Genomic DNA, 10,714 nt, shown 5'->3' with positions numbered 1-10,714 from the left:
AGCCTTCTGAAGGGGAGTTCAGCCTTCTGAAGGGTCAGAAATGTCTGGCAAAGGAGAGGTAGCGTGCAGCCAGACAGGATTTTCTTGCAGTCCAAACCAAGAAGAGACAAAAGAAATCCCCAGCTGGCTATTGCACAAGGCTGATCCTTCTGTTCCACAGTTCCCTGCTTCTTTCTCTGCAGGCTTGAAAAGGGTTAATTGAATATTTCTGGGGTTTGTTGGTTGTTTTTGTATGAATCCTGGTTAAAACATGTTGCTCTGAGATCCAGGCTGGTACTGTGTCTGCAGCAGGCTCTCCATAAAGGCCAAGTAATCTGGGGTCTGTCCATACTCTTCCGGGTTCCTGGAATTCCCCAGCCGGGGACGCTTGGCTGCTCTCACTTCATCTCCCGAAAAAAACTCTTCCTGAGGGGCCCCAGTGCTGAGGGACTGCAGGAGACAGGAAAGCACAATGGTTAGAGGCACAGCAGGAGGGCAGGGGGTCGGACAAGGTGACCTTGGAGGGTCCCTTCCAACCGGATGCAGTCTGTGACCGGGGGGCAAGCTGTGGAGCGCCCCTGGGCAAGCAGGCAGCAGGGACAGCAAGGGAGCAAGGTGGGTCAGAGTCCTGCTGTGGGGAAAGTGAGCTCCAAGGCATGCAAAGCAATGGGAAATAAGGAATTCTGGCCTCCTGGAACCAGACCCTGAGATGCCTTCTTTCTGTTTCAGAGATCTTTCACTTCAGCTCCTGCCTTGCCATCTCTCTGTTTACTCCTATCCTCCTCTGCCTCTGCAGCTTACTCATCCTGGCAGAAGGCACAGAGGAAATTTGGGCTTCTCTGATGCCTTTTTAAAAGAAAAACCCACAGAAAGCATTTGGGGAGTGCTGCATAAACAATGGCTGCTGCTCATCCTGCTCTTTACACTCAAATGAGATGCATTTCTTGGTGGGAATTATCTCCCGTGGCTTTGTTCCTTTGTTCTGCTGAGCTGCTGCCTCCCAGCGCTGGGAGCATCACCTCCACAGGGCACAGCCCAACACTTCTGGCAGCAGAAAGTGGAGGAGAAGAGTCTCAGCTTCCACCCAGCCTTGAAACTTTCTATTCACTTTCCAGCTTGCGTTCCTGTCTCTGGAACTGCTACAAAGCCTGCTGACTCCACTGCAGAGAATGGTTTCTCTCCAAATCCTGTATTTCAGGGCTCCAAATATGCTCTTGGTTATTTGACAGGCTTAGATTAACTGGAATATTGTTCTCAGCTCAGAAATTAATGCTGAGGGGCTGCTTTGCCACCAAAATCTTCCAAGGATGACAAGATAAATTGTTATTGACCTCTCAAATGTCACAGAATCAGCACAGAATGGCTTAGGTGGGAAGGAACCTCAGAGATCCTCTCCTGCAGCCCTAGAGGTTCTCTCCTGCAGCCTCAGAGGTCCTCTCCTGCAGCCTCAGAGGTCCTCTCCTGCAGCCTCAGAGGTCCTCTCCTGCAGCCTCAGAGGTCCTCTCCTGCAGCCTCAGAGGTCCCCTCCTGCAGCCTTAGAGATCCTCTCCTGCAGCCTCAGAGGTCCTCTCCTGCAGCCTTAGAGGTCCTCTCCTGCAGCCTCAGAGGTCCTCTCCTGCAGCCTTAGAGGTCCTCTCCTGCAGCCTCAGAGGTCCTCTCCTGCAGCCTCAGAGGTCCTCTCCTGCAGCCTTAGAGGTCCTCTCCTGCAGCCTCAGAGGTCCTCTCCTGCAGCCTCAGAGGTCCTCTCCTGCAGCCTTAGAGGTCCTCTCCTGCAGCCTCAGAGGTCCTCTCCTGCAGCCTTAGAGGTCCTCTCCTGCAGCCTCAGAGGTCCTCTCCTGCAGCCTTAGAGGTCCTCTCCTGCAGCCTCAGAGGTCCTCTCCTGCAGCCTCAGAGGTCCTCTCCTGCAGCCTTAGAGGTCCTCTCCTGCAGCCTCAGAGGTCCTCTCCTGCAGCCTTAGAGGTCCTCTCCTGCAGCCTTAGAGGTCCTCTCCTGCAGCCTCAGAGGTCCTCTCCTGCAGCCTCAGAGGTCCTCTCCTGCAGCCTTAGAGGTCCTCTCGTGCAGCCTCAGAGGTCCTCTCCTGCAGCCTTAGAGATCCTCTCCTGCAGCCTTAGAGACCATCTCTTTTTGTCTCATCAAAGAGACAGAAGGGTAGAATTCTATCACAGCCTAGCTTTGTGGATCCATCCCTCTCCTGCTGACAAGACAGAATGAGAAAACTGCCTGTTCTCCATGTGCATAGGATCCAGTCTCATCAGAGAGTTGTTCTGGTTGGAAAAGACCTTTAAGATCATTGAGTCTAACTATTAGCCCAACTCTACCAAGTCTGGGGCCAAACCATGCCCCTCAGCACCAGATCTCTGTGTCTTTTCAACACCTCCAGGGTTCAATCACCTCCCTGGGCAGCCTGTGCCAGTGGTTGAGAACCCTTGCAGTGAAGAAGTTTCTTCTAATGTCCAACTTAAACCTTCCCTGGTGCAATCTAAGGCATTTCCTCTGCCTCTAAAGGTTGAAGAACCAGGCTTGCAGACATCCAGCAAGTCTGGAATCAAAAAAGCTATGAAATAAATCCTTCCTATTTTCTAGGCTCAACAATTCCACTGTGTGCAGCTACACACAGCCTGAGCTTTTAGATTAGGAGCTTTAAAAGGGCAAAAGCTACATTCATGGACTGATAGATTTATAGAATGGTTGAGGTTGGAAGGGACCTTCAAGATCATCCAGTTCCAACTCCCCTGCCATGGGCAAGGACACCTCCCATCAGCCCAGGCTGCTCAAGGCTTCATCCAGCCTGGCCTTGAACACTTCCAGGGAGGAGGCATCCACAGCCTCCCTGGGAAACCTGTTCCAGTGTCTCCCCACCCTCACTGGAAAGAATTTCTTCCTCATCTGCAGTCTCAATCTGCCCTAATGAAGCTTTCTAAATAAAGTGCTCTAAACCTTCTGCTTGGTGAGAAATGAGGGTTTGGGTCAGCCCCATGTTGCTAAGCAGTTCTCCAGAAGCCACTCAGGGGCAGACCATTTCACCTCCTTCAGCACTCAGGGTGGCACTCTGTGTAACTCCATCATCTGGTATAAAATGATACCAACAGAAACTTTTAAGCAGAGACAACAAACCTCAGAGCTGAACATGTGGAAGGCAAAGTCATGCAAATGCTTCTCAAACATTTACATCAAAGACTTCCTCTCCCCAATGTCCTTTGGGGATGACAAATGGGTTTAAAGCCACAGCAACTAGAGGCTGCCTTCAGTCCATGTCCTAACCCTGTGCTATGAAGATGTGAATGAGTTCTGCAAGCCACAGCCAGGGCTCTGCCTCTGGCCCTTTGAAACTCACCAGGCGAGACTTCACCCTCTTGGGCAGCTCCTCCTCCAAGGTGTAGATATCTCCACGTTTCACCATTAACTGAGAACCATCCTCAAACTCCACCTGCAGAGTGAAATCATCAGAGAGGAAATAAGAACCTGGCCTCTCTACCTGAACAGTCCATTCCCAGACTATACCACACAGGGTGCCTTCAGGGGATCACCAAGGGAGCACCCAGGCCCAGCTTTCGTGGTTGCTCCTGGGCTCTTGGCACTCTCTCTGCTGCAGAATGAGGATCCCCAAGCTGTGTTAAGGAAGCTGACCCCCAGAAGTGTTGGTTTCAGCACTGCACAGCCACCCCTGTCTTATCAGTCCCCATTCAGAGCTCCTGTGGATCACAAATCACAGAGACACAGAATCCCAGGATGGCAGGGGTTGGAAGTGACCTCTGGAGAGCATCCAGCCCACCCCCCCTGCTCCAGCAGGGCACCCACAGCAGCTTGCCCAGAAGCACAATGGCCAGGGGGGGCTCCACAGAAGGAGACTCCACAACCTCTCTGGGCAGCCTGCTCCAGGGCTCCAGCACCCTCATATCAAAGAAGTTTCTCTTCCTGTTCAGATGGAGCCTCCTGGCTTCTACTTTGTGCCCATTGCCCCTTCTCCTGTCCCTGGGCACCACACTGAGCAGAGTCTGGCCCCAGCTCTTGCCCCCTACCCTTTAGCTCTGTCTGAGCATTGCTCAGCTCCCCTCTGGGGCTGCTCTTCTGCAGGCTCTCAGGCCCAGGGCTCTCAGCCTTTGCTCCTCACAGAGCTGCTCCAGGCCTCTCAGCACCTTTGCAGCCTCTGCTGGACTCTCTCCTGCAGCTCCCTGTCTCTCTTGAACTGAATTGCCTATACCACAGCTGGACCAGGAACCCTCCCAGCTCCCCCCTCCCTGACAGAGCCCTATAGATTTCTACTGATTTTTGATTCAGATGCTGTCAAAAGCAGCTTTTCACTCACACTCCCAGCAGCCCTGCATTCAGGCCAATATGGTAATAAGAATTTCTTTCATCTCAAACAAAGCATTTTCAGACATCATAAAGGCATAGCTCCAGCTACTAAAATACATTTGTGCTTTAACAAGCTGAAATAGTCAGCCAGGTACTAAAAAAAAAAAAACAAAAAAACCCAAAAAAAACACCAAAAACCAACCCAGTGGTAACCCCTCACATCAACCCTTTTTTTGCTAAGCACTGATTACCCTCATGAATTATGCAGCAGGTGTTAGAGGAATGTTTATTCATGGCAACGTGCCCATAAAAATGTTAAAACTATTAAAAGTTTGGAAGAGATTCTCCTTGCCTTTGCTCAAGGCTTATTGAGCCAGGAGGGCACAGAGCAGGGTGCAATGGGGAGGGGTTGGCTTCAGACTGGGGAGGTTCTGCAGGAAGAAAGGATCCATGCTCTGAAGTCTCATGAAGAAAGGCTGAGGGACTTGGGGATTTCTAGCCTAGAGATCATCCAGGGGGGATCTCCTCAGTGCTGATCAATACTGAAAGGATGGGTGGCAGGAGGATAGGACCAAGCTTGTTTCAGTGGTGTCCAGGGGCAGTGGGCACACACTGGAACATCAGAAGTTCCATCTAAACATGAGGTGAAACTTCTTTAATGTAAGGCTGCTGGAGCCCTGAAGCAGGCAGCCCAGAGAGGGGAAGAGTCTCCATTTCTGGAATCATTCAAAACCCACCTGGGTGCCATCCTGTGCAGCCTGCTCTGGGTGAGCCTGCCCTGGCAGGGGGGGTTAGGCTCAATGATCTCCAGGGGTCCCTTCCAGCCCCCACCCTTCTGTGATTCTGTGAACACCTCCTGCACTGCAGCTCAGCAGCTGGCCAAGCTCCAGGATGCTGCTGAGGTCCCTTAGCTGAGCAGCACACACCAGCAAGCGTGCAGGTGGGAGAACAGGATCTGAACTCAGCTCTGCTGAGGTGGTTTCAGATGCCACCAGTCCCACTACTCCCTGGTTTTTCAGAGTGCTGCTGCCATAACAGAGTCAGAAGGGAACATGGATTATGATGTTTAACAGCCAAGGCACAAGCAGATCTCTGCCACTTCAGCTGCCTGAGCTTGGCTTCGAGCAGAGGCAGGACTTGCAGCTGAGGGCACTGGCATCTATCAGAGAGCAGCTGGACCTTGTTTGTGTGAGTCCTAAATTACTGATATGGGTTAGACACATTAGAAACACACCCAGAATGCAGCTCTAAGGTCTCCCTGGAGCCTTCTGTTCAGCAGGATGAACAACCCCAACTCCCTCAGCCCTTCTTTGTAGGAAGACAGCCAGCCTAGATCAATGCCTGCCCACACATCCACGTTCTGCCCCAGCAGACCTTTCCCCTGCTCCTGCTTTAACATCTATACCAGCAGCAGTAACTCCAGAAGACAAATTCTCCCTTCACTCAGCACCAGTGAGCTACACAACTGGAGCAACAGACAAGCTGCCATGAAGCCCGTGGACATCCTCCCATCCTCACCTGGTAGATCTGACTGATCTGGGCTGCAATGAACTTGGCCTTATAGATGATTCCATCTGTCCACTGCAGCTGAACCACCTCACCTTCTGAAGGAGGTCCCATCTGGAGGCAGTCTCTGCTCTGAAGACACAGAGTGAAAGAGGTCAGAGAGTCAACACCTACAAAGCTCAAGGGCTAGGTAAAGAGGGATGTTGAAATCACTGCAAGGAAGCTGCTGCACAGCACTGTAAGGAAGTCTCTGCACTGCTGATTTAACTGCAGTCATCTCAAACAAAGCCATTAACCAGTGAGAGACCAGAGAGAAACATTTGCACCTGCTCCTGGTGACAGCACTCACAGACTGATAGATTCATAAACTGGTTTGGGTTGGAAGGGACATTGAAGCTCATCCAGCTCCAACCCCCTGCCATGGGCAGGGACACCTCCCACCAGCCCAGGTTGCTCAAGGCCTCATCCAGCCTGGCCTTGAGCACCTCCAGGATGAGGGCATCCACAACCTCCCTGGGCAACCTGCTCCAGTGTCTCCCCACCCTCACTGGAAAGAATTTCTCCCTCATCTCCAATCTCAATCTGCCCTCTTCCAGCTCAAAGCCACTGCCCCTTGTCCTGGCACTCCAAGCCCCTGATCAAAAGTCCCTCCCCACCAAGGCTTCAGAGAGAGCTGCTTACAATGATGCTTTCTGGGTAAACGTTGTCACTGTATGAACCATCATCAAAGTTGACTTCATAGAAGGTCTGTGTCGTGGTGCCAATCACCCTACACCTGTAGTAGAGCCCGTTGCGGTTCTTGGTGATCACAGTCTGCCCAAGGGTCACCTCCCGCCGAAAGGGGATCTGGAGGAGAGAGAAGAAGGCAGCAGGAGAAATGAGGCATCAAAACCACAGCTGCAGAGAAACTGCTCTGCAAGAAAAAAAAAAAAAAAAACAACAAAACCAACCCTCACCAACCATCACCCAGTGCAAGGTGGCAGGGAGAAGCCTCTGGTCATGGGAAGTCACTTTGTAGGTGCTACACAGCAGCAGCATGTGGGATGATGGACTGCTGGTGCTGGGTGAGGAATCAGAGGGCTGGAGCACCTCTGGTCATGGGAAGTCACTTTGTAGGTGCTACACAGCAGCAGCACGTGGGATGATGGACTGCTGGTGCTGGGTGAGGAATCAGAGGGCTGGAGCACCTCTGGTCATGGGAAGTCACTTTGTAGGTGCTACACAGCAGCAGCACGTGGGATGATGGACTGCTGGTGCTGGGTGAGGAATCAGAGGGCTGGAGCACCTCTGGTCATGGGAAGTCACTTTGTAGGTGCTACACAGCAGCAGCACGTGGGATGATGGACTGATGGTGCTGGGTGAGGAATCAGAGGGCTGGAGCACCTCTCATACAAGGATAGGCTGAGAGAGTTCAGTCTGGAGAAGAGAAGGCTTCAGGGAGATCTTAGAGCTGCATTTCAATATCTGAAGGGGAGCTACAGGAAGGCTGTGGAGGGCAGAAGGGCCTGTGGGGACTGGATGAGGGGCAATGGTTTGACACTGGAGCAGGGAAGATTCAGGTTGGACATCAGGAGGAAGTTTTTCACTATGCAGTGGGTGAAATCTGGAACAGGCTGCACAGAGATGTGGTGGAGGCCCCATCCCTGGTGACATTCAAGGTCAAACTTGTGGCCCTAAGCAACCTGATCTAGCTGAAGGTGTCCCTGCTGACTGCAGGGGTTTACACAAGATGCCCTTCGAGGATCCCTTCCAACCCAACGCAATCTGTGATTCGCTGAATTCACAGAGTCCCAGGCATGGTGTGGGGATCATGGTCTGGGGATCGTGGTCTGGGGATCACCTAGCCCAAGGCAAACCCCAGAACCAAGCCAAGCCAAGCCACCTACACTCTGGTTAGCTGCTTTGTGTTTGAAGCACGTGATGGACACCACGTATGGCCAATCGTCCGGCTCCAGGGGCACGCCGGCCGCGTGCGCGCAGGTGACGTGGAAGGAGGTGGAGCAGTGCTCATAGGAGCACTGGATGCAGGCCCCAGACACCTTCTTCATCCTCTTCCGACAGTAGACACATTTCTGAACAAGAAACACAGGGCAGGGTTAGGCAACAGCAGCTCTGATGCAACACAAGCAGCCTGTTCCAGAATCCCAGCATCCCGGCGTGGTGGGGGTTGGAAGGGACCTCTGGAGATCATCCAGTCCAACCCCCATGAAGGGGGCTGTGATGGTTTGAAACTCTCTCTTTAATTTTCCTTTGCGAAGTTCAAGCAGAGAAAGTGAAAGAGTGTAAATAAGTCACTACTGGGTGTAGGAAAACCATCACAGAGGCTACAGGAAAGGCAGGAAGGGACTTTTGACAAGGGCTTGTAGTCATAGGACATGGGGGAATGGATTGAAGCTTGAGGAGGGAAAATTTAGAGTGGAGAGAAGGAACAAATTCTTTCCAGTGAGGGTGGGGAGATACTGGAACAGGTTGCCCAGGGAGGCTGTGGATGCCTCCTCCCTGGAGGTGTTCAAGGCCTTGAGCAACCTGGGATAGTGGGAGGTGTCCCTGCTCATGGCAAGGGGGTTGGAACTGGATGATCCTGAAGGCCCCTTGCAGCACAAACCATTCTGTGAATCTATGAACAATTGGACAAAACTGTTGTGTGCTCATTTCCTGCACACAGGCAGAGATCATCTGAAGATGTTTTATTGCTCTCCATGTCAGATTAGCTCCTGCAGTTAACTCAGCCACTGTTGTGTGCAAACAGAAGAAATAAAACCCTTGTACAGAACATCAGAATTACAGGGGGAACAACAACAATAACAAAAGCAAAACAAAAAAAAAAAAAGGTATGAAATCTTTTGGTATTTTTAAACCTCATTTTGTGCTAAACAAATCCACTTATTAGGCTAATCTAATCAGCCAGCACTTCAGGGGGACAGGTAATCAACTTAATGTGTGTGACTGCTGGAAAAGGAAATCCACAGCTTCTTCAAAGCTAAAAATCCCAAGCTCATGGCACTGCAGACTTGGCTGCCACTGCTGGCTGCCACTGGCAAACCAGATGCACCACTGCAAGGTCCTGCAGCTGGGTTGGGCCAACCTCAGGCTAAATCTAGGCTGGGTGCAGAGTGGCTCTGAAGAAAGAGATCTGGAAGTGTTTGGTGCTGAGAAGCTCCCCAGGAGCCAGCAGTGCCCTCATGCAGTCCAGCAGGCAGCTGTGTGCTGGGCTGCATCCAGAGTGTGGGCAGCAGGGGAAGAGAGGGGATTCTGCCCCTTGGCTCTGCTCTGCTGAGACCCCACCTCCAATCCTGCCTCCACTTCTGGTGTCCCCAGCATAAGGAGGACTGGAGAGAGGCCAGAGGAGGCCACAGAGATCATCTAAGGGCTGGAGCAGCTCTGCTATGAGGACAGGCTGAGGGAGCTGGGGTGGTTCAGCCTGGAGAAGAGAAGGATCCATGGGGACTTCAGAGCTTCCTTCCAACAGCTGAAGGGATCCTGCAGGAAAGGCACTTTTCCTGAGGGTGCCTAGAGACAGGACAAAGGGCAATGGTGTGAAGCTGAAGCAGAGCAGGGTTAGACTGGAGCTGAGGAAGAAGTTCTTCAGTCTGAGGGTGGTGAGACTCTGGAATAGGCTGTCCAGGGAGGCTGTGGATGGCTCCTCCCTGGGAGTGTTCAAGGCCAGCTTGGATGAGGCCTTGAGCAGCTGAATCTAGTTGAGAGGTGTCTCTGCCCATGACAAGGGGATTGGAGTAGATGATCTCTGAGGTCCCTTCCAACCTAAGCCATTCAAGGATTCTGTGATTCCCCAAGAGCCCCAAATTCTTGATTCCAGTTCCTCAGTAAGAGAGAAAACCAGCTTCTGGGACTCCCAATCTATCAAGTTGGACACTTCCAGAGTGTTTCCAGGGAGCTAATTGGCAATGCCATTCTCAGCTTCTCACATTTTGAGTCTAGAGAATCTGTCACTGATTGATAGCAGCTTTTTACTTCAGCTGAGGCTTGGGCAAGGCAAATCAGACAAAAATTAATATCACCCAGGTGAGATGAAGGTGCATTTGACTCGTTAGGATGAAGAGCTCCTGCAAATGAAATCCTGAGAGATATGACATGCCCATGAATCTGACTGGAGAGCTATGTCATTTATTTATTAGAAAGAAATCATTTCCACACTGAAGGAGGACCAGAGGAAAGTAATTTTTAGTGCACATTTCACAGAATCACAGAAGGGCAGGGGTCAGAAGGAACCTCTGGAGATTGAGTCCAACCCCCCTGCCAAGGCAGGATCACCTAGAGAAGGTCACACAGGAACACATCCAGGCAGGTTTTGAATCTTTCCAGAGATGGAGACTCCACAACCTCCCCAGGCAGCCTCTCCTCTTCCAGTGCTCCATCACCCTCAAAGTGAAGAAGTTTCTCCTCATGTTTAGATGGAACTTCTTATGTTCAAGTTTGTGGCTGTTATCCCTTGTCCTGTCACTGGGGACCACTGAACAAAGCCTGAGCCCACCCTTCTGACACCCAGCTTTGAAGTATTGATCAGCACTGATGAGATCCCCCCCGTGAATCCCCTCCCTGCCCAGGCTCTGCCCCACATGTCCATGAAATCTCCAGGCTTCGCTTCCCGCGAGCATCCGCAGTCAGCGTGTTTACACCCACGATTAATTTGGCCTTTTTACTTGAACTAACAAAAGCCAGGAAATTCAAAGCTGGAGCCTCAGTGTTGCCAGAATGTGGGGTTTTTTTAGTATTTAATAAGCCAGGCCTTTATCACTCTGTAAACCATGTTCAGGAGGCAGATAAGGAGCCCAGCGAGGCGCAGGCAGGAAGGCAGCCCTGAGAGCGAGTCAATGGCAATGAGATCTCATTATTCAGCTGTCAATACCCAATTCTCCCACCAGCAGGGACAACTGCTGATAGCCAGAGTGCTCAATACAGCCTCTCCTGGGAG

General features: G+C 51.7%; 1 protein-coding gene across 1 annotated transcript in view; it reads right to left on the bottom strand.

The window, feature by feature from the left end:
- Nucleotides 1-243: 243 nt before the first annotated feature.
- KDM4B (lysine demethylase 4B) overlaps nt 244-10,714 on the bottom strand; it is a 74,769-nt gene continuing 64,298 nt past the window's right edge. The window contains exons 18-22 of the mRNA XM_054396160.1: nt 7,668-7,853; nt 6,463-6,627; nt 5,794-5,913; nt 3,314-3,406; nt 244-429 (exon numbers count right to left, since the gene is read on the bottom strand). Of these exons, the coding sequence (XP_054252135.1) occupies nt 244-429; nt 3,314-3,406; nt 5,794-5,913; nt 6,463-6,627; nt 7,668-7,853 (750 nt within the window). The remainder of the gene's footprint in view (nt 430-3,313; nt 3,407-5,793; nt 5,914-6,462; nt 6,628-7,667; nt 7,854-10,714) is intronic.

Source organism: Indicator indicator, chromosome 36 (assembly GCF_027791375.1).
Source record: "Indicator indicator isolate 239-I01 chromosome 36, UM_Iind_1.1, whole genome shotgun sequence".
NCBI classification, from domain to species: domain Eukaryota; kingdom Metazoa; phylum Chordata; class Aves; order Piciformes; family Indicatoridae; genus Indicator; species Indicator indicator.
Note: the sequence above shows the minus strand (reverse complement) of the source record. Positions and strands in the feature narration are given on the sequence as shown.